The sequence below is a fragment of the Fistularia commersonii genome, chromosome 36 (genome assembly GCF_037954325.1).
Source record: "Fistularia commersonii isolate RoL2024-O1a breed Wild chromosome 36, RoL_Fcom_v1.0, whole genome shotgun sequence".
NCBI classification, from domain to species: domain Eukaryota; kingdom Metazoa; phylum Chordata; class Actinopteri; order Syngnathiformes; family Fistulariidae; genus Fistularia; species Fistularia commersonii.
The window spans coordinates 845,537-871,825 of record NC_141319.1 but is presented as its reverse complement, the minus strand read 5'-3'; the positions used below and the strand labels follow the sequence as shown (position 1 = coordinate 871,825).

The following is a 26,289-nucleotide window of genomic DNA, read 5'->3' as shown; positions in this document are numbered from 1 at the left end:
AGATGCCCAGTTTCCATTGGTCCCCTGTAGGTCATCGGTACCAATGGCGGTCGTTGTTAACCCGGGCCTCGATCTGGTTATTAGGTTTGATTGCATGATTGGTTTTGGCAAAAGTTTTACACCAGATGCCTTTCCTGACGCAACCCTCTCCATTTATCCGGGCTTGGAGCCGGCTCAGGGAGACACCGACCCGTGCTGCCCTGAGGCTACATTTGTTGTATCATCAAACTATGATTCCAAAAATGAGGAAAAAACTTCGCCTCCCGTCCCCCTTTACCCCTCTACGACAAAGGGGAGCAGGAATTGTACCGAGAACCATCCGGCTGTGGTTCGGCTGCACCATAAATCCACTTCAGCGATCAATTATTCTGATCGCCATGATTTTTATAGACAGCCACATTGCGGAGAAGAAAAGCGGCTGAAGTTTATCCCACTTGGCTTTCCGTATTTATCAGCGAGCGATGTGCTAGTCGTTAGTTCAGATTCAACACAAGGACAGGCAATGTTTATCAAATTTGTGATTATTTCGCGTTAGTGCTGACAACCTTTATAGGTGGGTTTAAAGAAAAACAAATGATTCGATAGGTTTTTCTGTAGTGTCATCAGAGGTTGGTGTTTGATTATTCAAAAGCATAAAATGGAAGTTTAAAGTCGCCGGAGAGCAACTGAAATTGTAGAATGTTTGCTAACAGATGCTACAAGAGGGAACTTAAGGTAAATTTTTGCAAAGAGATTTACAGGAAAATCTCGTTTTCGGAATTTTAAACAGTTTTGCTTCAATACCGTTATTGGAAACTCATCACCGTGAGTTGCTGCCTGTAAAGTCAATGTTACTATAATTCAGGCCTGGCCAACCTGTGGCTCCCAAGCCACATGCGGCTCTTAGGTTCATGTCAATTCTTGTATTTGTGTGTTTTTTTTGCTGTGCGCGTAGAACACTGGAGCGTCACGTGATTGCACAAGTAAAAAACACACAAACACAAAAGTCGACATGAACGTAAGAACCCCATGCGGCTAAGGAGCCACATGTTGGCCAGGCCTGCTATAATTCATCTTGTGGAAAAGAAGTGAAATGCATGTCAATAAATTATGGGAAATATATTCTAACTTTTAAGGTACCGAGTTAAGTTTTGATAAATTATTTTTTAATTTCTGGTTATTTTTTTCACATTAACGCGATTTCGAAAAAGTGTTAGTCAGTCGTTCTGGAGGTATTACTAACCCATGGAACTTGTATTAGAAAGCACAGGTACAATAGTACTATTACATTAATAATTATATTATATACAATATTATTCCTAAAAGGTTAAAAAAATGTAATCAGGTAAAATCCAAGTTGAAATATGTAGCAGAAAGAATGAAAGACCTGCTGCAAATATTTTAGTCAAATAATGCCAAATGCATGTCTTATTACATATACATATATACATATACAAAATTGTAACTACATTTAAATTTCATGTACATTTGATTTTAATTTCTTGCTCTTTTTTTCAAACAGTTTCTTGCTCATTTCAAAATAATTTGTCTCTTTGGTGTTCCAGAGTTTGTAGTTGATGTGTTGCCTGTGCGCTCCTTTCTGTCCAGATGCCTCCCAAACCTCTGGAGCCTCTGGCCAAGAAGCTGATGAAGGGGCTAATCGTTGTGGAGCTAGCGGGAGTTTTGGGGGCCTACAGCCTCTTTCACATGATGAACAACAGCCAAGGTCAATTCTCCACTTCCACTTATTGAACACAAGTGGATGTTTTCCAGTTGCCTAACATCCTGTTGCCTAAAACTAACATGAAAGTTTTAGGCAACAGGATGTTTCATTAGTTTGTATTCTCAGAATACAAAGCATTTTACTTCCCTTTGTTGATATTGATGATGAGCTGGGAAATTATTTTGTTTGAGTAAAGGCTTTTATTATGATGGGTTGTGGAGTCATTCATTGCAGGGAGTGTGATGGTTTTCCCGCAGTTTCTGTTGTGAAATAATTGGAAATTTGAGCAGTTTTATTGCAAAGTTTAATGTCACGGGTCACTTAAAAACTCCTGAATGGTCAAAGTTCACTCACAAAACATCTTTTCTTTCCTGCAGATTTTAGAAGCACCATGAACAGGAGGTTCCCATCTGTTCTAGAAGGTTAGAAATCATACTTTGATTTTCTGTTTTAATCTTGACAGATTGATTTGTCATTTAATGCGAGCATTTGTAAAATAAAACATTGGACCTGATGATGGTGTGTTATGGAAGGTTAAGACATTTTGTCATCCATTAATATGGTAGATTCTTTTACAAAAAGCAGAATTGCTGATTTTTAACGACACAGGAAAAAGCAACTTGGGGATTAAAAGTAAGCCAAAAACAAATTTTTCCACACCATAACATTTTCTACTTTATAGGTGTATTTTTAATTCAATTAACTTTTAAAGTGAGACAATCTCCACTGATTGCTTAAAAAAAACACAAATTATTCTACTTTTCACTGTTAACGTAATAACTGTTTGAGGTGAATTGATAAATAAATTCAAACAACATCTGAAAATAATAACTTTAATGTATCGGTAAATTTCAAAGGAAGCGGTAACACATAGCCACGGCAACATCCGCGACGTCCTTTATGAACAAACATTGCTGTCATCCGATCAGACACCTATGTTTGCTTTCCTCCTCCCAGTTTACTACCAGTCCAACGAGTGGGCGGGGGTCTACGGGCTCCGAGAGCGAGACCAGGAGGCCTGGGGGTCCCGACGGGACTGAAGTTAATTCTTCTTCTTCTTTTTCTTTCCCATGCCTTTAGCCAGCATGCGGCCAAACGGCTTCCTCTTGTTGAGCAGAAACTTTTTGCGGCGAAGCGTTTTGGCGTCGCGGCCGTGGATCCAGTCGTCCCGCTGGGCCTCCCACTTTATCTGCTTTAGGCCTGCAGGGGACAGGAGACACTTTCACACCTGGGGAGGGTTCAGGGCTCTTTTTGGTGGAATTTTAATATTTTATATTGGTGGCATAACTCAACAGCTCCCTTCCTGCCGAACAACTCTCCCAATTTAATACGGTTTCTCTCATTTTATTATTATCCCAAAAGAGTCATAAGATTCAGGAAGTACGAAATATTTTTTTTACAACTGCATGTTGGCTAAATAATTTTAGCAAGAAACTTGCTGGATAAATATAGTTTTCAGGAAAAAAAAAAAATTAAATGCTGTGGGCATAAAAGTTAGATCAATGGTGCATTCAGGTTTGAATAAAGGTATTGAAATGTGGAATGAAAGATTTTGTAAAATTAAAATAAAAAAGAAAATTTGATTGGATTGGTGATTCTGTCACATCTCATTTAAAGGTAAGTCTCAGATGCTGTTTGAAAATTTTAGTTCATTGTGATATTTGCTTAATTTAATGGTCCCACATCCTGCAGTTTATGTAGATCTATGTAAAGTGTTTTTAAGACCTTAAAAAATACATATATTTTGATATCATCTGGGAGACATTTCAAACCTGCTGGAATCCTGTAAACTCCATGACAAAACCTTCTAGTTGTTTATTTTTTTTCCCTCTCCTATCTCTGATTTTGAAGATGGTCGTTTGTTTTAAAAACAGAAAAATTGAACACAGAGCCTTATTTATCCTTGAGCCTTTATTAATTAAATTTTCTGTTTGATTAAAAAATATTAAAGTAATTTTAGAAATGCATTTTTTTATTTATTGACTGTTGGTTTGCATTCAGATATTGAATGGATGGTAAATTTTAACTTTAGTGGAAATGGTCTTTGAAATTAACTTGATAAATGTCATTAATATGTGTATAATCTTCTGATAGAAAGGTTGGTTTAATATATTCATGGTATTTACAGCTCCATGTCCATCGAATAAAGAATTTAACGACCTGTTAAAGAGGAACTACATGGACATCAGATTAGAATCTTCATCCTGCCGCGCGTGTGCGTGTGTGTGTGTGTGTGTGTCCAACCTGCTTGATCAGTGTTTGCCATGGCGTTGAGCCCGACGTTATCAAACTTGGACCCAGCATTTTCGTCCAGCAGGGATCCAAACTGAAGGAGAGGTTCCGGAGAGTTAATCCACCTGCCACGTCATTGAGCCGCCGTCATGGCGCTTACTTCCTCGTTCTCACCTCATCAGCGGACGCCATCACGGCGCGGTCGCTCATTCCTTTCTTATTCTTCCTCTTCTTTTTCGCCGCTCCCTGTCTTGAGCCTGCGGGCAGCGGAGGGGGTCATACTGTAACCTCGCCAAAAAAAATGTGTCGGCTCACAGATGAAACATCCGGGGACTTGAGAGACGAGAGCGTACCTGAGAAGTCCAGCCCCTCTGATGACTTCCTTTTCCTCTTGGGTGGAGAGACACCCGGCTCTTCGTCCAAAGCTGCAGAGGACATCGTCTTCATCAGTCCAATGTTTTTTTTTTAAATCTTTCAACATTAATTTTACTTAAGTAGAGACACGTCTGTGCAAACGTTTGCCATATAAGCTTTGTAAAGCGCAATCTGTAATCAATGTTGTTTAAACTATGTTGACAATGTGTGAACATTACATGACAATGTAAAATATCAGAAGATTTAAAACAACGTTTTTTGATCTTGACGGCAAATGAGCCTCAAAGTCAGAATAATTAGGTCCTTTTTATTCAATGGCAACGACAAGGCGATTCTGTGATGCGGGTCTGATGGGACTCACCTTCAAATGTGCCGGCTGGCTCCTCGTCCAGCTCTGGAACTGAATTGAAAGCGGTAAACCAGGTGAGAAACAAAAACAACGAAAACAAACACCAGCATCAGTATAAAAAAAAAAAAAACAAACAACTGCAATAATCGGCCCATTGCGAGTGAACTAGTTTGAATTTAAAAAAAAAGAATTTTATAGAAAATCATCTAGCAACAAAATCACGAGATTCATCGAATCTGATTTTTTTTTAAATTTTACAACCCCCGCCACCTTCTTCATCGTCCTCTTCATCTCCGCCATCCAGGTCCATGAAAACCCCTCCTTTGTCCTCCAGCTCATCACCGAAGTCTTCCTCGTCCATGCTGCCCAATGACACTTCCTCGTCGTCCAGGTCGTCCATGTCTGAGTCCTCCGAGTCGGAACCGTGTTTCTGTCCTTTCTTGTTTTTCACATTTCTTGAGAGGGGGAGAAAAAAAAATATTCAAAACACACGCGTCCGCTTCAAACCACTTAGGCGATATTACCCAACCTACCCCTGAGTACAGTACCCCTACCCCTGAGTACTTGGCTTACGAACACCCCTAAATATGAACAAATTGGTTTTACATCGAATTTTGAATTGACCCCGCGAAAAAGCCTCGTCACACAAACGAATAAACTCAAGGGCTTTCCACATTGTAGTGTAGCAGCAGTCATCGGCGGTCCACGGTGCTGTTTAAATCATTCATCGTTGTGATCTACTTATATCACTTTTTTCCAGTATGTTAGCCTTCATTTCGGCTCCCAAAAAGGTTAAATGTGTTGGGGCTAGAAGGACATAATAGCTAACGTGAGAGTGGTGTTCCTACGACATAACTAAGTCAACCATCTGTACAACCCTGAAGAACAAAGATGCGCTAAAGATGGCTGATGTGGCTAAAGGGGTGACTACGTCAGTGGAGCAAAAGGTCTAAAGTCTTAGAAGTAGAAAGTTATTCTTAATTTGGATGAATGAAAGACAGTTTGCTGGAGATAGCGTTATTGAGGGTCTCATATACAAGAAGATTTCACTTTTGCATGAAGGAAATGCAGAGTGCAAGTGCTGGAAAGTAGAGATAACACCAGAAACACAGTAATAATTAAGATTATCGCCAATTACTTTCTTTATTGTTGCCACAAATAAACACATAAAAAAGTTTCAAAAGAGTGCAGAATGTTTTTTTGGGGCTGTAGACCAGAGCGATGGGATTTACACTGATCTCAATGGGAAACACTGATTTGTTTCATGAAGATTTCGGTTTGCAAACAGAGTCAGAGAACTAATTCAATTTGTAAGCTGAGGTTCTTCTGTACTTTCATAGCTTTTTGTCAAAACAAATTTATCACGCAGTGAAGTGGCAGTTCTGCTAACTCACTAACTTGCAGGTGACGCCCTCTAGTGGACACTGCGAGAATAACTCACCCAGCAAAGTCCAGGTTTTCGACAGGAAGGTCAGGGAAGGAGGAGTCTCCCTCGTAGGAATCTGTTCGTAACGGGTTTACACAGTTGTAATTGCTGTATTTAAGCCCGGAATAAAATTGAAACGGTCCAGAAAAATTTAAGCGCTACTCACCGAGTACTTTCTCAAACTCGTCGTCGTCCACGTCCTCCGCGCTCTCGTTGTCGTCGTCTCCCCGCGGCTGATGGAGGCGCTTCTCCTGCTGGCGCTTCTTGAAGTAGCTGAAAAGCCGAGGGTGAGGTAAGAGGATTGCAGAATAATAAAATTCTAACCATACTCAGTTGATTTTATAAGAAGCACCTTTGGTTCACTTAACTAAATAATTTTTAATTTTCAAAATACACCTTAAAGTCACTTAAAAACTTTTAAAATATTTGTGTTGTCAATGATGTTAAACACTCCCTCACATCTGAAATAAAGCTGTAACAAGTAAATGAAACTGTTTTCGTTCAAGTTCATATAAAAGCATATAAATAAAAAGGGGGAAAAAAAGAAAAAGAAAAAAAAAAGAAAGCTGACATTAATATTTAAGATTTTTAAATTTGCACTAGGTAAAGACTTCTGATCAAATAAGGACTCATCCAATATATCAGCCAAAAACAATAATAATTAATAACAAGATAATTCTTAGAAATATTTAACTTTCCAATGGTTTTATTTGTCAAAGCCAAATTCTAGGTTTTCTTGTTTTTTTGTCCTTTCTAAGAGAAAATTATGTACAATAATCCTGGCCGCTGCTTTGAAAGCATATTTCTTTAAGTTCAAGGACACAAACCCAGACGCTATGGCGCGGGTCAACGGGTGTCAAGGTCACAACTCACCGGTAGAAGAAGATTTCGTCTACCGGTATCTGACTCTCATTTTTGGACAGGAATTCCTCGCTGTTGACTGATGGGGGAGGAAAAACAAATCAAAACAGTAGAAAAAAAAACACTGTAATTTCACAGCTATTGGAACAAAAATAACAAAAAAACTACGAAGGGACTGAAACAGTTCAGGAGCACTTAAACAAACAATATGTCAAAAAATATACAGGAAAAATATGAATAGAAGAGTGTAAATCCGAATTTGTTCCCAACATTCTAAAATTTTCTCCCCAAATTACTGCTCATTTTCAGTTGCTTTCCAAAGTTGTTGCCTTTTAATGAGTTGCCATTACTTTCAAAATCAATATTTCTATTCACTATTCACTAAATGTATTTGACGCCCAAATGTTCTGCATCTTCTTAAGTATCTGGTACTGAACCTGAGAGGCTGAGGAAGATGCTAAGTATTCCTTCTCTATTGTGGCACTGCGATCGACTGGCAAACAAGCAAACGCCGCCTGGGATAGAAACCCCTCATTCCCAACCCTGCGATCCTGACTGCGAGATAGGTGGTATGGACAATGAACAAATAAACGATTAATGATCGTCTCACCTGGTAGGGAGACGAGAGGGAGCTTCTGTTTGGGTTGCAGAACTGCGCTGTCCGTGTTCTCTGGGGAGGTGAACAAGAGGGGGAAAAAGAAGGAGATTTCATTTGGTCTGGATGGTGGGATGAAAATTAGGGACGCAGGTGAGCCCGCTTACGTTTCCCCTTAAGCTGCTTGGGGTTCCTGAAGACGAATCGGTCCAGGAAGCGGATCAGGGTGAAGTCCTGCAGTGGGTCGCCCGAGTACAGGATGAACTCGCCCTATGAAAGTTCACGCAATGCTGCTAAAAACACTTGTTCACAAGGACAGCAGTTATACAAACATATTAATAAGGTAATTAAAATGTAAAAAAAAAGAAGAAAAATACAATAAAATAGCAAAGTCTCTGATTTTTAAGCAACTTGCTGCTTGTATTTCAGGTATATTAACATAGAGGTGAACTGTGCCAATGGAGGAGGCTTGAGTTTTACCTTCAGGAGGGTTTTAGCGAACAGCGACACAGATGGGTGGAAGTGCATCGCGAGCTGCGGGCACAATGTGAGAAGTTAGCGCCTGTCTCTGATCACAGGAAAGGAAAATGATTTTATCAAAGTTTCTACTCACCTGCTGAAGCTCCCACAGCGTGGTGTGGTCGGCGCCGCAGAACAACGGGTTCCTGTGCAGCGGGTCGTAGCTCAGCCAGTTCTGCCCTCCTGGAGGCGGAGGGGGAGACGGGTCACGATTCAGCAAAGGCAAAAAATGCAGGTTTGATCAGAAGAGGGAAGCATACAGGCATACAAGTGTGCATGTGTGTGGGTGACAGACCTTCTGCATTCTGGTGGTGGACCCAAGATGCTTTGGGTGGGGTTTTGCCCGCCTCCTGGGCCTCCCCACTCGCCGCTTCCTCCGTGTCGACGAAACGTTCCTCCTCATCGTCGTATTCATCCTCTTCCCTCTCCTCGGGTTGGTCTTTGAACTCCTCCTCCTCAAGGTCCTGAGGAAGCACAGCATGTTAACAACAGCCTCCATCTGGAGGCTTAAAACCTCTCTCTTTGAGAGAGCTTACAGTTAGCACTAGGCCAGCCCTGAGTTATGCTCAGGGCTGAGGATATCTCACGATGCACCAGTGATCGTAACCTTGAATATTACCCCAAGAACCTGAGCTCTCATTTCGCAGGTCCCTGGGGGCGTGGCTCGATCGCACAGGTTGCTATGTCTTTATTAAAGCTATAAGCGTATCGCGTAAGCTACTAACATGTAACTTTTAGAGCTATCGTTATCATTGGTATGAGAACATGCCTACCCTCATACCTCCCGTCACTATCACACTTTTTCTTTCTATCGCTCTGTCCCCTTATGCTCCCTCTTGTTCTACCCCGACCAGTCCAGGCTGAAGGGCGCCCACATAGAGCACGGATCTGTCCAAGGGTTTCTGCGCGGTAAAAATCAGTTTTTCCTGGCTGTTGTTGCTGAGTGAGTGGATGTTGGGTTTTGGGAAATTATTTAAAGAGCGTGGCCTGGCCCCGCACTACATTTAAAGTGTCATGTGACAAATCTGTTGTGATTTGGCGCCATGTGGCGCCCTGCATGCCACACTGACACCCTGTCAGAGCTCTTTCAGTCGTAGACTGATACCACCAAGAAGCTCCACTGAACGCCACAGGAGGTCTTTCCTACCTGAGGCTATCAGACTTTTTAATTCCTCTCCCTTCAGCCACAGGGAATCTCAAAATCTTTGTACTTAAGACCTTAAGACACTTTATAGCCTTGACTTGTTACTTTGACACTTTATAGTTTTATTTGTATTACTTATTCTCCCCCCCCCCTTTTTTATACTGTTTATACAATTTCCTACTATTATTTATTATTGCTATGTTTTACTTGAAACTCTGGCATGACAATTTCCTTCGGGATGAATAAAGTTGTTCTTATTCTTATTCTTATACAAGAAATCTGATTCGAAATGCAGCCTCAGGGCGGAACTGGCCCGTGTCTCCCCAAGCCTGCCTTGGGGGGAGGCCGGAGCAGTGTCTCCCTGTGCCGGTCCCAAGCCCGGATAAATGCAGAGGGTTGCATCAGGAAGGGAATCCGGTGTAAAACTTTTGCCAAAACCAAACATGTGAGTCAACCATAACCATATCATACCAGATCGGTCGTGGACCAGGTTAACAACGACCGCCATCGGTACTGTTGACCTACAGGGTACTTATGGAAATTGGGCTACTGTGGGTCCAAGAACAAGAACAAGAACAAGAAGAAGAGGAGGAGAGCGTGTTCAGAGGCAAAGAGAGAGGAGGAAAGGAAAGAGCCTGGGACTGAGAGTAGGGACTTTGAATATCGGGAGTATGACAGGAAAAGGTAGAGAGTTGGTCGACATGATGCAGAGAAGGAAGGTGGATATACTGTGTGTCCAGGAGACCAGGTGGAAAGGTAGTAAGGCTAGAAGCTTAGGGGCAGGCTTTAAGTTGTACTATTATGGTACTGACAAGAAGAGAAATGGAGTAGGAGTTATCTTGAAGGAGGAGTTTGTTAGGAACGTCCTGGGGGTGAAAAGAATGTCAGATAGACTTATGAGTCTAAAACTGGAAATTGAAGGTGTGATGCTCAATGTTGTTAGTGGCTATTGCCCGCAGGTGGGATGTGAATCTGAAGAGAAGGAGAAGTTCTGGAACAAGTTAGACGAAGTGATGCAGAATATTCCCAGAAATGAGAGAGTGGTAATTGGTGCAGACTTCAATGGACATGTTGGTGAAGGCAATAGAGGGGATGAGGAAGTGACTGGCAGATTTGGTATACAGTATAGTAATACAGAGGGACAGATGGTGGTAGATTTTGCAAAAAGGATGGAAATGGCTGTAGTGAACACCCTTTTCCAGAAAAAACAGGAACGTAGGGTAACTTATAAGAGCGGAGGTAGGAGCACGCAGGTAGACTACATCTTGTATAGACGAGGTAACCTGAAAGAGATCAGTGACTGCAAAGTAGTTGTAGGTGAGAGTGTACCCAGACAGCATAGGATGGTGGTTTGTAGGATGATTCTGGTGACAAGGAAGATGAAGTGGACAAAGGCAGAGCAGGGGACAAGTGGTGGAAACTGAAAGGGGAGGAGTGTTGCATGGTTTTCAGGGAGGAGTTGAGAAAGGGTCTGGGTGGTCAGGGAAAGCTTCCAGATGATTGGACAACCACAGCTAATGTTATCAGGTAGACAGGTAGGAGAGTACTTGGTGTGTCACCTGGAAGGAAAGTAGATAAGGAGACTTGATGGTGGAATGACGAAGTGCAGGAGTATATACAGAGAAAGGGGTTAGCAAAAAAGAAGTGGGATACTGAGAGGACTGAAGAGAACAGACAGGAGTTCAGGGAGATGCGGCGAAAGGTAAAGATAGAGGTAGCAAAGGCAAAACAAAGGGCGTATGATGACTTGTATGCTTGGTTGGATAGTAAGGAGGGTGAGAATGATCTATACAGGTTGGCGAAACAGAGAGATAAAGATGGAGAGCGTGTACAACAGATCCGGGTGATTAAGGATAGAGAGGGAAATGTATTGACAAATGCAAGAAGAGTGATGGGAAGATGGAAAGAGTACTTTGAAGAGCTGATGAATGTGGAAAATGAAAGAGAGGCAAAGGTAGAAGAGGTGACTATTGTAGACCACAAAGTTGCACAAATTGGTAAAGGTGAAGTGAGGAAGGCATTGAAGAGGATGAAGAGTGGAAAAGCAGTTGGTCCTGATGATATACCTGTGGAGGAAGTGTCTAGGAGAGGCAGCAGTAGGATCTTAGAGAGTGAGAAAATGCCTGAAGAATGGAGACAAAGTGTGATGGGGCCTATTTTGAAGAATAAAAGGGATGTGCAGAATTGTGGAAACTATAGAGGGATAAAGTTGATGAGCCATCCAATGAAGTTATGGGAAAGAGTAGTGGAAACTAGACTGAGAGCAGAAGTCAGCATTTGTGAACAGCAGTATATGGCTTCATGCCTAGGAAGAGTACTACAGATGCAGTATTTGCGTTGAGAATGCTAATAGAAAAGTACAGAGAAGGCCAGAGGGAGCTGCATTGTGTTTTTGTAGACCTAGAAAAAGCATATGACAGGGTGCCAAGAGAGGAGCTCTGGTATTGTATGAGGAAGTCTGGAGTGGCAGAGAAGTATGTTAAACTGGTGCAGGACATGTATTCTCGCTGTGAGACATTGGTACGGTGTGCTGTAGGGGTAACAGAGAAGTTCAAGGTAGAGGTGGGACTCCATCAAGGATCAGCTCTGAGCCCCTTCTTGTTCGCAATGGTGATGGACAGGCTGACAGATGAGGTTAGACAGGAATCCCCATGGACCATGATGTTTGCGGATGACATTTCAATCTGTAGTGAGAGCAGATAACAGGTAGAGGAAAATCTAGAGAGGTGGAGGTATGCTCTGGAAAGGAGAGGAATGAAAGTTAGTCGCAGCAAGACAGAAAATATGTGTGTGAAGGAGAGGAACTCGGGTGGAACGGTGAGGCTTCAGGGAGTGGAGATCAAGAAGCTGGAGGATTTCAGGTACTTTGGGTCAACAGTCCAGAGTAACGGAGAGTGTGGAAAAGAGGTGAAGAGACGGGTCCAAGCAGGTTGGAATGGGTGGAGAAAAGTGTCAGGGGTACTATGTGATAGAAGACTTTCATCCAGAATAAAAGGAAAGGTGTACAAGACAGTGGTGAGACCACCGATGCTGTATGGCCTAGAAACTGTTACAATGACCAAAAGACCGCAGGGAGTGACCAGGATGGATAGGATCAGGAATGAGTCTATCAGAGGAACAGCACATGTTAGATGTTTTGGAGAGAAGGTCAGATAAGCCAGACTGAGATGGTTCGGACATGTACAGAGGAGATATAGAGAATATATTGGTAGACGGATGCTGGAATTGGAGCTACCAGGCAAGAGGTCTTGAGGAAGACCAAAGAGAAGATTTATGGACGTAGTGAGAGAGGATATGAAGGTAGTTGGTGTGAGAGAGGAGGATACAGAGAATAGGGTTAGATGGAGAGGGTTGATTCGCTGTGGCAACCCCTGAAGGGAAAAGCCGAAAGAAGATGATGATAAAATCTGATTCAACTTGTGTATTACATCATGCCAGAATGTACATGACTCCCACGACCTGTTTATAACACACTCATGTAAAGCTGTTATGAAAATAAATTAAATTGGACATGTATTTAAAAAAAAAAAATCAGTTGTGTGCTAATCTTCAGCTCACCCCGGCCTCCCGCAGAAGCATCTGGAGGCCCGGCTTGGCCTTCATGACCTCTGATACCAGGAAGAGAGCGCCGCAGGCGAAGCTGGAGCCCTGGTCGGCGCTGACTTGCAGTAGCCGCTTGACGAAGGCCTTGACGCGCCGCAGCACGATGTCGGCCTTTAGCGACTTGTAGAGCAAGTTCAGGAACATGGTCTGCCGGCAGGAAGAGGCCAGGCCCGGGTCCGTGAGCTTCCTGCAAGCAGAACCAGACCCGTGGTTAGTCGATCACTGCGCACAACGCTAAGAAATCTGAGGCACAAATTAAGATTTTCTATCTTTTACATATTTTCAGTTAATCATCAGAAATGTTTAAAAGCAAATGTTTCCCTGATCTGCAGATTTTCCCTTTTCATTTACGTCTCACTAATGCTTCTGTTTACTGCAGGTAGATCATCTTAGATTGAATCAAATAATTTTAAGCCATTCTAACTGATTTCCTGCAGATTTGGATTTGAAGTAAGAATAAATAAATAAATAAATAAATATGAGTTCATACTTGTAGAGAGCCACGTAGTATCGGTCGGAGATGCTCTTCTGCGAGTCCATGACCTGGAACAGCAGCATGAGTGCCTGCACCGCTGTGTTGAACCTCACCAAATGCACCACCTTGAATAGCGTGTCCATCTGCTCCTTCACCTTCTCATCACCCGTGCCAGCGTAGGGATACGCCCGGTTAACACCCGAAAGCAGCGCGCTCAGCATCTTCGACTCCACCTCCTTCTTTTTGACGCAGGCACGGAAGAAGGAGAAGTAGAGCGCAATGAGCTTGGCAGCGAGTGGTGCCTCATCGTGGCTGAAGGTCACCTGGCTGAGGAAACAGATGCTGTAGTACTGGGCCTTGGCACTGATGTTGGGCCGGAACAGGAGCCGCTCCACCTCGCAGCAAACCACCGCCTTCATCACTGGGTGTTTGCGCAGCAGCACCTCCAGCAAATGCGAGGCCTTAGCTGCCGTCTTATACTCGGGATCACCCAGTTTGTTGACCACCTGACCGAGCAGCGCCCTCTCCTGCTCGGGCCGGTTGCAGAGCAGCTCGAAGGCGGTGGCCAGCGCCTTTGCCTTCGTGGTTGGCACCATGTCGTGGGCCACCTCATCCAGCGCCGCTACAAACTCGGCCACGTGGTGCTTGAGCTGGTGCTCAAAGTACCAGAGGGCGAGGCGGCGGTCACGAGACTCGCGATTGCCACTCGCCAGCTCCTCCAGCTGGTCAAACGGCCGCTGGTTGAAGGTGCGGAGCTTCCTGTTCTCAGGCAGCAGGTTGGAGAGAAGCAGCTCTCGCATCGTGTCCAACGCCATCAGGCCGATACGCCGGCTGCCCTTCTTCTTCACCATCGCTACCAGGCTCTCCACGTGCTCCAGCATGTGCACCGGGGCGTCCTGGATCAGAACTGTCATGGCCGCCATGCGGTCAGCCAACACGCCGGCGGAGACCACGGTCTTCATCCAGGCGGAGTTGGCCCCTTTCTGCAGTATCTTCTTGTTCTTGTAAAGATCCATGTCGGCCTGGAGGAGGCGCTGGGCCAGTGTCTTATACTTGCCGACCAGTGTTGGGTCCTGTGGCAAGGAGGTCTCCTCAGACGTGTACTCCAGGTCGAACCACTTCCCTCCGGGTTTGATGAGCAGCAACTGACGTGGCTGGAACTCAAACACATCCTGCTTTGCCTTTTTCCCCACCATGTTCTTTGCGGTCTGAGCCTTTTTTGCTGCTTTTTTCTCCTGTTGCTGCTGAGAGTCTTTGGCCTTCAGCTCTGCTGTGGAAAACGATTTGACTCCCAATGTCAAATCTTTGGTTTCCTTGGATTTTGCCTTTTTTTCTTTTACCTCTGCCACTCCATCAACCTCTTCTTCCTCGGTGTCATCTGTGACAATCTGCTGGTTGGACAGCGCCCTGATGCCCAACTTGCTGATGAACCTCTCCAGCTCTCCTTCTTCCAGGTCATCGATAGCACCTTTCTTGCCCCCATCAACCAGCTCATTCGAGTCGTCCAGGCCATCAAGGAGGATGAAGTCAGCCTGCAAAAGGGCAAGAGGAAACTTAAGCTGGCACACAAATAGAACTAGAAAGTGTATTGTTTGTTGCATTTTCATGTCTTGGCAACCAGACTTGTTAAGACATATTCAAGTATCGTGACCTAGGTAGGTAGGACCCTTAGCAAAGTTTAGCATTGTGGACTTCATATATTCTGTGGCATTAGTTTGTGCATTTTTATATATATATATAAAATACATCGCTGGCATAGAAATTAAAAGGTTGAATTATTATCCTTTACAAATCACTTCGACGTTTGACTGTGTTTATTTTCGCAATATGTGAGTCCGAGGAATGCGTCGTGTTTGGCTCACCTGAGTCCCTCCGAGGCGCAGAACCTCCTCCAGACTGAACTCCTCGTCGTTCGTCTTCCCTCTTTTTTTACCCTCATCGCAGACCATCTCTTCATCCCCTCTTCCGCTACCCGCTTCGTCATCCATGACATCTTCTTGTGGACGAAAAGTCGCCTTAGTCGTTTTAGACTTATTCCGCTTCTTGTTTTTCGTTGCCATGCTTGCGAGGCTACAGCATGGGAGGGAGGTGACCCGGAAGTGAAAGGCGGAAGACAGAGAGACGTTTCCATATTATAATTTAATTTTTTTCTTTGTGTCACAAAAAGCAAATAACAAGGGTTATTTTATAAGTTAATTCTCAATCTGAATTGTTTTCTCTTAATAAGCAGTTTCTCCAAAACATTGGCGGAAAGCTTTTTTTTTTTACCCAATCACAAGTTTCGATCCACCTACGTAATCGCAGTTCGCCCAATCGGACGGTTTGTTGTCCCTGAGTTGGGTCAAGTTTTCAACCCACTAAGAAAAACGGTTAATAATAATAATAATAATAATAATAATAATAATAATAATAATAATAATAATAATAATAATGATGATAATAATGTGGCAAAGTGGCCTTGGCTTTACAATACGAAGGACCCTGGTTTGATTCCGACAAGGGGACCTTTCCGTGTGGAGTTTGCATGTTCTCCCTTTGTCTTTGGGGACGCCGGGTTCTCTGGTTTCCTCCCACAGTTCAGAAACAGCTGGGATAGGCTCCAGCATCCCCCGCGGAAGGTGAATGGATAGATGGAAGAATAATAATTCTACCCCAAACGATCAAGACAGGAAGCCGTCTGCATTGAGCCCGGATCAGTCCAAGGTGTCTGCCTGGTAAAGGCCAGTATTACCTGTCACCTAATGGTTGCAGTTTCTGTAAACTTGGTGCAGCTGACTAGTTCCACAGCTGTGTCGTAGATTGGGAGAGTGTGTGACCGGCCGGGCTCCGCACTTACAACAGTATCCAATATCTTGTCAACATTCAGAACCAGGTTGTTGTTTCTGCACCTCCCGCCCACCAGATGTTTCACCTCCTCCCTGTAGGCCAGCCCATTGTCACTGTAGCTCTATGGTGATATAAGCAATATATATACAATTCTGTCTATATGTATATATGCATATATGTATGTACAGTTCAGTATATGTATATGTAGATGCATATATAGGGTAACAACTGTAATAAGAGTAGTAATTATATGAGCATGCATGGTGTAGATCAATGATACACGAGTTTCGTACATGATACAAATAGATACATTTAGTTTTTCCTTGACATGATATTTCTTGAGACAAGTCATATTTCATCTTATTTTGTTTGATTTCTATTTCTTTTCTGTATGGAGCAACTGGGAACACCCAGTTTTTCGGATTTCAGATTATGATAATTGGATTCTGGTTGAAACTGAAAAAAGAAATGTCTGAAAAACAGCAAAAACTCAGTGAAAATCAGTAGGAAATTTGCAACAAAAGCAAGAAAAAAGATAACCAAACATAACTTTACATTGCTTAATAAAGTCAGAAAATATTGGCTAAGAAAATTACCAAAATCATTAATGTATGAATGTCAACAAAACATCAACATGAAATTGTAAATGACAAAAAAACAGCAGGAAATTACCAGAAATATATTAGAGACTCGCAAACATCAGAAAGGACTTCTGGTCACTGCAAATACATATATTCAAAGGATGGAACAAATGTAATGTATAATTTTTTTGTGTTTAAATACCAAGCGACCTGGACAAGTTTTATTTTGAAAATATGACCGGATGTTTTTGCAACTCATTACTCCCTTCTTCCGTCTCTCTCTTCCGGTAGCATGAGCTGATCTCCCTTCCACAAGGACATACACGCTTCTTCAAATGACGAAGTGTCACAAATGAGCAAATGGATATGTTTATTTTTTGTACTCGAAGCTAAAGAATTGTTGGAATTCGCTCTTTTCATTTTGCATTCTTTAACGTAGCTAATGCAATGCTAGTCCCAGACATAAACGCCATAGAGTGGAGGTCCATGTGGTTTTAAAGTCAATTCTAATTAAAACAAAACGAAATGAGACGCCTCTGATCTTATCGGCTGGTATTTTTGATTTTTTTTTTTTCTCAGAAAGCAGGATGAGGTTTTTTCCCTCCGTGAAAACGCTGCAGGTGATCAGTTTCATTCATCCTGTCAGTCCAGCAGTAGCAGCAGGTGACTGGCGACTTTTTCTCCCTCACATCCATGTTACACACTTAATTTCTTTAAAACAAACAGCGATCGACCTTTAATTAAACATTACAATTTGATAGATGAACTACTTTCCAGATGCAGCATCAACTGTGAAAGCCAGACTGATTTTTATGGACTATTTCATTGAAACTGGGTGTCATTTCTACACAACAAAAATGTAACTAAAATGTTTTATTGTTTGTTTTTTTATATGTATAGGGCAAAATTTAAATTTAAATGAGTATTTTATTAATTAATTCATTCATTTTTTTTTTATACTTTTATCTTATAGACATACAACCATTCACTCATATCAGCTGGAGAAAAGTTTGGGAAACTTCACTTACGTTTCCTTGCATTTAATTCTCTACTACAGCCTGTGTCATTCATATCTGTATGATGTTTGATCAACAGCGGGATGGCGAGTGGCTCCAACAGAACGTTGCTTGAGCTCCTCAGTGACCTGGCCCTCCATGATGAGACACCTGACCTCCAAAATAAAAGCCACAGGTCCAATCCCAGTGGCTGAGTACATGAGGGAGGTGCTGACCAACCCGGTGATGGTGAGTGAAGGCTGAAGTCCAGAAATCCGCTGAAGTGTGTGCATTTAACGTCAGATACACAGCCACTTCGTAAAGTACGATTTGTTTTGTCTATTAAATAAATTTGGTGGTAATTTTTATTCTGAATATTAAATAAAATCTTCTGTTCACAATCCATTTCTTTCTTATGTTGTAGTGCTTTTTTCTTGCCAATAATCATGTCTTTTCTAATTGGTCTACTTATTTAACTTTACAAATTGAATTAAATATTACATTTTTAAAATCAAATCAGCGAAAATCAAGCCAATAATCTTAAGATACTTTCTAAGAAACAGCATTTTCTACTTCTGCTTTACCCTCATCCTGTGTGTGTTTTACTTCCAGGGCTATTATGTGAAAAACAACATGCTGGGACCTGAAGGGGATTTTATCACCTCACCGGAAATCAGTCAGATCTTTGGAGAAGTGAGAGCTTAGAAAAATAATTAAAAATAATAATTTAAATCAGGGGTGTCCAAAGTTTTTTTAGTGAGGGCCAAATACAGAAAAACAAACAAATAGCTGGGCCACACACTCGAGGCCCATTGCACTCAGTGGGAGCAGTGATGCTGTCCTTTGGATTGAAGGATGGCTAAAGAGTCAGAAGAAAGTTTGGTGGTTGAGACACAAAGGACTTCACAAAGAAAAACACAGAGTTTTTGTTCTGATTTAACAGAGAAAATGTTTATTCACATATATGTTTTGTGCCAAACAGGCTCATCATTCTTTTGCGTGCTGTCTCATCAGAGGAAACTTGCCATTATCCAGACTTTGATAGAAGTTGATGTTGACTCTTAAGAAAATCATCACATTGCATTTCAGTCAGTTCTAACTGCAGACTCTCATCCACCAGGAAGGGTGTCAAGAAAAAGCTTCATATGTTTTTCAATGATAGAAAAATCTGGTTGAATTCTGTCACGAAAGATGCAGTCACACGTACATATTTCTCCTTTTTAGAAAGGTTGGCCATTGGCAGAGAAAAATCTAGAGAGGTGGAGGTATGCTCTGGAAAGGAGAGGAATGAAAGTTAGTCGCAGCAAGACAGAGTATATGTGTGTGAATGAGGGGAACTTGGGTGGAACGGTGAGGCTACAGGGAGTGGAGATCAAGAAGCTGGAGGATTTCAGGTACTTTGGGTCAACAGTCCAGAGCAACGGAGAGTGCGGAAAAGAGGTGAAGAGACGGGTCCAAGCAGTGCTTGGCGCTCACCATCAATTTCACTCCTGTGCGCTCGCCCGTCATTGCCGAGCTCCATCCGTCGTTATTCCACAGAGAACTGAGAGTTGCGCGTTGTCTGTGGCATCTGTGCGCTCACAGCATGCTATCCAGTTCAAATCAAAAGAACAAGTTTTGTCTCTGCTGAAGTTTCGAGTTCGCTCACAGGTCGTCGCTACTGGATTAGCTCAAGTTGTTTTTCCGGGTACATTAGCTCACTGTTGTGGTGTTTTCCAGTATTTTGTTAGCGCACGAAAGAAGAACTGTTGTTGAGCTTGCAGGCTACCTGCCATTTGCTTGAATTTCTGTTCATTCGGCACCGGTGTATTTGGTCTCATAGCGCCGACGGACATTATACTCTTTCATCACAGCAACATCTTCATTACAAATCATTGATTTCTTTGAAGAAATATTCATTTTCCCGCTGTGTTTGAAATCTTCTACACTTACGTGCTTTTTTGGATTTCTTCGATGCTCCCATTTTCTTTCTTTCTCCGGTAAAAGTTTTTGTTTACTTTTGTTCAGTGGAGTTGAGCTCAAGCTTCTTGTGCGACCATATTCAATTATATTTTCAGAATTTGCTGTGGGCCAATAAAAACTGCACCTCGGTCTGCAGGCCGTAGTTTGGACACCTCTGATTTAAAGAATGAAAAAAAGTTTAATCTGAAGGTAAAAAATGAAATGCTTTTACATTATGCTGTTTATATATTTTATATATACATAAAAAATGTAAAACAATTTATATTTGATTTATCATGACATTTGTACCATTATTTAATGATAATAATAATAATAATGATATCATAGGAACTGGAATATGTGACTTGACCCAAAAAAATGTTTTTAAGTGTTTTCCAGCATTTTTTATATAATTGTTCAAAAATAATACTATTATAATTATACTTTTCATTATACTATTACTACAATCATCATCAGTCTTGTTAATATCATTATCCTCTATTGTAAGACAGTCACCATCATTTGGCCTCCTACTTCCTGTCAGTCATCTCGTCGATCTCGTTGCAGTTAGTGGGTGTGTGGATCATCAGCGAGTGGATAGGCGCCGGTCGGCCCAAACAGCTGCAGCTGGTGGAGCTCGGACCCGGGAAAGGGTCCTTGGCCGCCGACATCCTGCGAGTACGAACGGCCCTGGTAGAAAATCAAATCAAAAAACGCTTTTTTAAATGTTGTCAGTAATAATTGGCCTATTTTTGCCATGACGATATCTCAAAATTGTCTTCGTCAGTTGTTAAAGCTCGTAGCTATTATCAGAATTTTTTTTCTAAATAACTCTTCCAACAAAATTAATGGATAACTTCAAGTACATGGCAGAATATTATGATTTTAAAATTATTATCAGCCAGAAAAAACACCTGAGAAATTGTATAATTTGCCTTAAAACTTAGCAGGAAATTGTTGGAAATAGTGCATTTATGAAAAGTAGCATCACTGATGTTTGGTCTGCAGGTGTTTGGTCAGCTGCGGTCGGTAGTGGGTGAGACGTCCGTGTCCCTCCACCTGGTAGAGGTCAGTCCGACCCTTGGTCAACTCCAGGCCCGTAATCTGACCGGGTCTGACAGCTTGGATGCAGCAGCCGGGGAGGACGAGCCGGCCTACAGGCGGGGGGAAACCACCTGTGGGCTGCCAGTGTCCTGGTACCGTCACCTAGACAATGTGCCCGCAGGTAAACTGTGTCACAGGAACTTATATATCCCAAGCACATAAAAACTACAGAATAAACTCAGTGTCTTAGTAGTGCACTGACATGTTTCTTTCTGTAAATTTGAATTTTCTCTCGTCCCGAAGGGTTCAGCATTTTTCTTGCTCATGAATTTTTTGATGCTCTTCCCATCCACAAATTCCAGGTGCGTTTCAAAACCGACCTGATACTTTCTTTCCATCATTTTCTCAAAGTCTTTGTATAGAAAACATCAAGAATGGGCTGCTTTCAGCCCGTTCTCCTCCCTTACCTGTCATAATCCACATATATGGAGTCATAGTAAAACAGCCGACACAACGGCGAGGCTAAAACGTTTGTAAGATTATAACAGTTTAATTTCACTTGTCAAAACTTGTGCTTTCCATATTTGATTTCCTAGAAACCCTAGTGTTTCCTTTGACTAGAAGGGTCTTTAGAGCTTGATGTACTTTTCCAGCTGTGATCCCAGACGTTTCTTTCGATATTTTGTCAAAAACGTTTTTTTTTTGTTTTTTTTTTCTTTTCAAAAGTATCCTCCACTTTCCTCAAGGCTTTTATTACATCTTTACAGAAATAGTCATCTGCATTTTCATTTGCATTTTGCTTTTTTTGATTCAAACCAATTCTCAGGTTTTTCGTGTTGCTTGACGTGTTCCCTTTTGTACAGCGGACGGAGAAGGGCTGGAGGGAGGTGATGGTGGACATCGATCCGGACAAGCCGGGCAAGCTGAGGTTCGTCGTGGCGCCGTCTCCCACTTTGGCGTCGTCCATGCTCATACAGGTTGGTCATGTGATACGTTGGAATCTCCTGAGTGCGCCAAAGGGAAAACGAGAGATAATTGTCATCGTAACCTTGACTCTTCGTGATGACCCATTTTACGACCTTGAGAATAGAATTTGCCACGTCAATTAATATAAAAAAAAAACACAAGGCTTGTAAAATATATAACAGCCTTGCGTACCAGGAGTCCTTGCACGTTTCCATAGAAATATTTGCTGAAGAAAATAAGAAAATAATTTGCGTCACTGAGGAACTGAGATGGAGAACCCCAGGATCATTTCCAGCTGGGAGGACGAGATGTCTCCGTGGAAACGGACCCCCCTTTTCTTTTTTCTTTTACAATTTATGGCCTCCATCTGCTTTTTACTGACCACCATTTGACCAGCCATAAGTTTTGATTTAGCGTCTGATCCGGGGTTTAGAGGCTGTCCAACAGCAGCGTGTGCATGTTTGAGAGAGAGATGTGGATTTATGGTTCATCGGGTTTGCTTGTGTGTGTCAGGCAAATGAGCAGCGCCGCCATGTGGAGGTCTGTGTGGAGGGCGGGGTTGTCGTCCAGAAACTCGCCCAGAGAATTGCAGCTGACGGAGGAGCGGCGCTCATCGCAGACTACGGCCATGACGGAACCAAGACGGATACGTTCAGGGTCTTAACTTGTTTCTCTCTTCCTTCTCAAGTTAATTTTTTTGATTTAGTTTTTATTTTTTCAAGTGAAAAGTTCAATCCATTTAAGGGATTTTGCAAAATTTAAATGAGGTCAGGGTCATTTCTTGCAAAGTTTAGGTCGTTTTGAATTTTCAGCGTCAGGATTCTCTAATTTATCTGTCATTTTTACTTGTGGAAATGTTGGTATATTCACAATTTATAGAAACAAGTGAAAAAAAAATACCCTAAAATTATAGACATTCTAGTTCCTTCTAAATCAAAATTTAAGAAGTTGAATTGTTCAAATTTTTCTGAGACTAGAACCAGGGGTGGGTAAACTACGGCCCGTGGGCCACATCCGGCCCGTTGGTCTTTTTAATCCGGCCCGCCAAACATTGGTACAGTATGCATACTTAATGTGAATGATTGGATCAATGAAAGTGGGAGCTCAAACAGGAGTCTATTTCATTTTTGGAGTTACTTGAGAATTTTCCTGACCTGAATGACACAGATTGGCCTTGGGGGAAAAAATCCAGTCTGTGCATGAAATGCAAGCAAACGTCAGAGCCTTCAGAACCAAGCTAGTTTAATTTTCAATGTTGAGACAAATGTCAGATGAGTCTGATATGTACTGTTATCAAATGTGCTTTTTTTTTAACATGTATCGTATCTTGTGCTGACCCGGCCCATCTGTCAAATTTTAAAAGTCAATGCGGCCCCTGAGCCAAAAAAAGTTTGCCCAACTCTGGATTAGACCATAAGGTGTTTTAGCAGCACTATGTCATCTCTGTCTGAGATGCGTGACTGCATGTGCTTAACTGGAGTTTTGGTCCACATCTTCATTCGGTATATAATCGATCACTCATCTTGAGGAGAAGCTGACCTCCGTCACTGTCAATATCACGACCATTAACAAACCTGTTTGCTCGTAATCCGCTAACATCCTCCTCCTCTCAGGGTTTCAAAGGTCACCGGCTGCACGACGTGCTGGCATCCCCCGGCTCAGCAGACCTCACCGCAGATGTGGACTTTAGCTACCTGCGCAGAATGGCGGGAGGGCACGTGGCCTGCGCAGGGCCCATCAGCCAGAGGCTGTTCCTGAAAAACATGGGCATCGACGCCCGGATGCAGGTCGGGAACTTTTTGACTTGACATAAAATGATTATAATTTCATGAAATTATTTACTTTCTCTTTTCCTTTCGGCTAGAGGTTTTGCTGCAGCGAATCAAGCCCTTCCAATTAACCCCATTCTTTGTATCCTCTTCTCTAACATTTTTTAAAAAAACTTTATGAAATATTTTCAAGTGTTTTTTTTTTTAAGCATTTTTGTGTCATCGTTTATCTTAAGGTGTTCCAGGTCTTTTTCAGCTAATTTAGTTGGATCCTGTCTCGCTACTTTTGATTTCGTTTCAAGGTCATATTATTTACAACCTTTTCCAAAATTAAAGTTTGGCTTATTTTTAATTGGCAGCAAACTATGAGGTTGTTTTTTTTGATTTAAATGAAAGTTAAATGATTACTCAGGATTGAAATAATAATGAATAATCATACGATTATCAAATAACAGAATTACATTTCTATATTTATTCTATAATTAGATAAATAATAATTGTTAAAAATAAGAATGACGTGCTTGTGTAAAAGAGAGAGCCAAGGCGAGAAGTGGCAGTGAAGCAATTATCACCTCGTAAAGCCTCTAGTGGTTTTCGCTTTATGAACGCCGACATGGACCGTAGTGGTGTAACGGGTCCTGATGGCGAGCAGCTGCCGCGACTTGTAAAGACACAGAAAAGAGCTGGAAGAGGCCGCGGGGCCGAGTGGGGAGCTAGGGTTTGAAAACTCTGCTAGCACTTTAATATCACCGCACATTCAATGTGTAAGATCCGTAAGAAATGAAAGTAGCTTTTTGCTTTCGTTGTCATTGAGTACTGATTTGAAATCTTTTTTTACCGACTGAGTTTAGCATCATTTTGGGAAACATATACATTTCAGAGTAAGCAATTAGAAAATAAAGGCTTTTGCCTTGCAGCTAGAAGGTCTTTCAGGTTGTTTACTTCGGGTTGTCCGGCTTTCTGCCACAGTCCAAAAATGATAAAAATGAGAGAGTGAATGGTCGGACCTCTCGATAGGCCTATGAACGAGTGAATGGCTATTTGATGCTACATGACGTTTGAATGAGGGAATGAATGATTGTGCGTCTGCATGTGGGTTATGGATTTCCCACGAACAGTAACTGGGTGCCAAGGTCAATTTGAGCCAATATATACTTTGCTATACAAAATTTGTAAAGAGTGTACTTTACACGGGAGCGGCTTATATAGCTGTTGGTTACACATGATTGGTCAAAGCGCTGTTGCTACGTCTATAACTCACCAGGCAAACTTCAGAATGAGGAACAGTGAGCGTGGAAGGGAGGGGTCGAGTGGAACTCCGTTCCTTAATCTTCTGTTTGGACACACAGGGTACCGCGTTGTTTTTTTCCTAGGTACGCCATCTGGTTTTCCCAATGGGACGTCCGCCACCCAGTCACAACACAGCGGCGTGTTCCATAAGCACAAGATGTTTCACAAGCATTCATTCAAAATTTCCATTCCATGCGACATGTGAATGGGGGAGTGGATGGTTCGTATGACGTGCGAATGGATGTACGTCTCTATATGTGGCGCGATGATTGACCGGTGACCCGTCCAGGGGGAACCCCGCCTCTCGCCGCATAGATAAGCAGTATAGATAATGAACAAATTAAACATTTTATATCAACGTCTCGGATCATTTGGTTTTCAGTTTTCCTAAAGATTCCCGGCTGCTTTATCCTGGTTATTTCCAAGTAAAGGACATGAACGAAAGTCGCTGCCCGTGAAGTTTGAAACCTCCTGATTCCCGTGCAGGTTCTGTTGAGGAACTGCGGCGACGCTCCGACCAGAGATCAGCTGATCAGCAGCTATGACATGTTGACCAACCCGGACAAGATGGGCGAGCGCTTCCTCTTCTTCAGCTTGCTGCATCCGGGCCGCCTCGCCAGGCCGCGGGCCTCCGAGGGCCTGAAGCTGGAGAAGAAGAGCCCGGCGCAGCTTCCCGTTGCCGGATTCACCGAGCTCAGCTTCTCCTGACCCACATGAGGCGGCCACGTGACCCTCATGTTAAGGGACTTTGGATGGGCTTTGTGGTGTGAGTAATGTGTCATTTTTTTAGGGCACAGCTGCGTGACTTGTTTACGCAAGGGGGCGCTATAGTTTTCTTATTTGTCTAACTTGACTAAGTTCAAGAACTGCCTTAAAAATCACCCAGAAAAAAACTCTCAAATGGGTTTAATTTTGTTTCAAAAGCAGTATTTCATTTCAAATATCATTTGAAAAATTAATTTGGAAAAAACTGTCAAGCTACTAATGTATTGCATCTAAAGGGGGAAAAAGGTTTATTTCATCTGAATAACCTTGAAAATTTGATTTAAATGAAAAATGAGAAAGACGTGCGGTTAAAATGACATATAAATAAACTGTTTCGTCCTGGCTGGAGCTCCGGCAGACCCCAACTCTCCGAACGGCGGAGAATCAACACGTATGTGAAACTAACGCCGCCAGTGGGGTCAAAGGTCACATGGAGGCAACAGGCTCTCCTTCCTCTTACAGGAACATCTTGAACCACTTAGCTGAGGTCAGAATCCAAGAGCCATGTTTTCAGTGTCTGCAATTACAAGATCTAGTTACGTGTGTGTATGTGTGTGTGTAAAAGAGATCACGTTCTGAAGTGGTGATTAAATGATCGTTTCCAAACATCCTGCTGTGGAACATTATCAGCTTTTCCTCTGAATCAGTAGCTCAGCGTGAGCACCTCCATCCCCCCCGCGCCTCCACTCGACTGGAAGAAATTAAAGTTTCAATCAAATCCCAGCGACTCAGTACTATTTTGAGGGGGAACCTCCAAAGTCGGGCTGAGACCCCATACTTTCTGTCAGCAATGGCTGGGAACTCAAAAAAATGGTCCCTTTTCCCTTTCTT

The 26,289-nt window shown here is 42.4% G+C and overlaps 3 protein-coding genes across 7 annotated transcripts; 2 read left to right on the top strand and 1 right to left on the bottom strand.

The window, feature by feature from the left end:
- Positions 1–452: 452 nt before the first annotated feature.
- Positions 453–2,802, top strand: LOC147213243 (protein CEBPZOS-like). Of its 2 annotated transcripts, none has more exons than XM_086143414.1 (4): positions 453–553; positions 1,588–1,705; positions 2,080–2,124; positions 2,660–2,802. In XM_086143414.1, the coding sequence occupies exons 2-4, from the start codon at positions 1,588–1,590 to the stop codon at positions 2,740–2,742; spliced, it is 246 nt and encodes an 81-aa protein (XP_085999540.1). In that variant the 5' UTR covers positions 453–553; the 3' UTR covers positions 2,743–2,802. The 2 variants fall into 2 exon arrangements, with proteins under 2 accessions (XP_085999540.1, XP_085999539.1); XM_086143413.1 differs by having other exon boundaries at positions 542–714.
- cebpz (CCAAT enhancer binding protein zeta) lies at positions 2,522–15,391 on the bottom strand. The gene is made up of 17 exons (XM_086143412.1): positions 15,144–15,391; positions 13,297–14,813; positions 12,762–12,993; positions 8,355–8,523; positions 8,154–8,242; positions 8,021–8,074; positions 7,708–7,810; positions 7,556–7,615; positions 6,958–7,024; positions 6,251–6,357; positions 6,100–6,160; positions 4,929–5,113; positions 4,671–4,709; positions 4,288–4,359; positions 4,109–4,191; positions 3,947–4,028; positions 2,522–2,902 (listed from the first exon to the last, which is right to left on the bottom strand). The coding sequence occupies exons 1-17, from the start codon at positions 15,339–15,341 to the stop codon at positions 2,745–2,747; spliced, it is 3,276 nt and encodes a 1,091-aa protein (XP_085999538.1). The 5' UTR covers positions 15,342–15,391; the 3' UTR covers positions 2,522–2,744.
- Positions 15,392–15,936: 545 nt separating this feature from the next.
- Positions 15,937–26,069, top strand: ndufaf7 (NADH:ubiquinone oxidoreductase complex assembly factor 7). Of its 4 annotated transcripts, none has more exons than XM_086143095.1 (11): positions 15,937–15,995; positions 17,268–17,351; positions 17,784–17,932; positions 18,296–18,376; positions 20,192–20,317; positions 20,633–20,849; positions 20,972–21,030; positions 21,532–21,645; positions 22,148–22,291; positions 23,248–23,421; positions 25,180–26,069. In XM_086143095.1, the coding sequence occupies exons 2-11, from the start codon at positions 17,276–17,278 to the stop codon at positions 25,399–25,401; spliced, it is 1,362 nt and encodes a 453-aa protein (XP_085999221.1). In that variant the 5' UTR covers positions 15,937–15,995; positions 17,268–17,275; the 3' UTR covers positions 25,402–26,069. The 4 variants fall into 4 exon arrangements, with proteins under 4 accessions (XP_085999221.1, XP_085999220.1, XP_085999223.1 ...); XM_086143094.1 differs by lacking the exon at positions 15,937–15,995 and adding an exon at positions 16,971–17,170; XM_086143097.1 differs by lacking the exon at positions 15,937–15,995 and having other exon boundaries at positions 16,971–17,308.
- The last annotated feature ends 220 nt before the right edge of the window (positions 26,070–26,289 follow it).

Coding starts and splice junctions, on each gene's coding strand:
- cebpz (XM_086143412.1), bottom strand. CDS start 15,341: ATGGCAACGAAAAACAAGAAGCGGAATAAGTCTAAAACGACTAAGGCG. Junction 8,075..8,153: donor CGCTGTGGGAGCTTCAGCAG/GTGAGTAGAAAC, acceptor TTGTGCCCGCAG/CTCGCGATGCACTTCCACCC. Junction 4,710..4,928: donor TGAAGAGGACGATGAAGAAG/GTGGCGGGGGTT, acceptor CTTTCAATTCAG/TTCCAGAGCTGGACGAGGAG.
- LOC147213243 (XM_086143413.1), top strand. CDS start 679: ATGTTTGCTAACAGATGCTACAAGAGGGAACTTAAG. Junction 1,706..2,079: donor CATGATGAACAACAGCCAAG/GTCAATTCTCCA, acceptor TCTTTCCTGCAG/ATTTTAGAAGCACCATGAAC. Junction 2,125..2,659: donor GTTCCCATCTGTTCTAGAAG/GTTAGAAATCAT, acceptor TCCTCCTCCCAG/TTTACTACCAGTCCAACGAG.
- ndufaf7 (XM_086143095.1), top strand. CDS start 17,276: ATGAGGTTTTTTCCCTCCGTGAAAACGCTGCAGGTGATCAGTTTCATT. Junction 17,352..17,783: donor CAGTCCAGCAGTAGCAGCAG/GTGACTGGCGAC, acceptor TTTGATCAACAG/CGGGATGGCGAGTGGCTCCA. Junction 21,031..21,531: donor TTCCCATCCACAAATTCCAG/GTGCGTTTCAAA, acceptor CCTTTTGTACAG/CGGACGGAGAAGGGCTGGAG.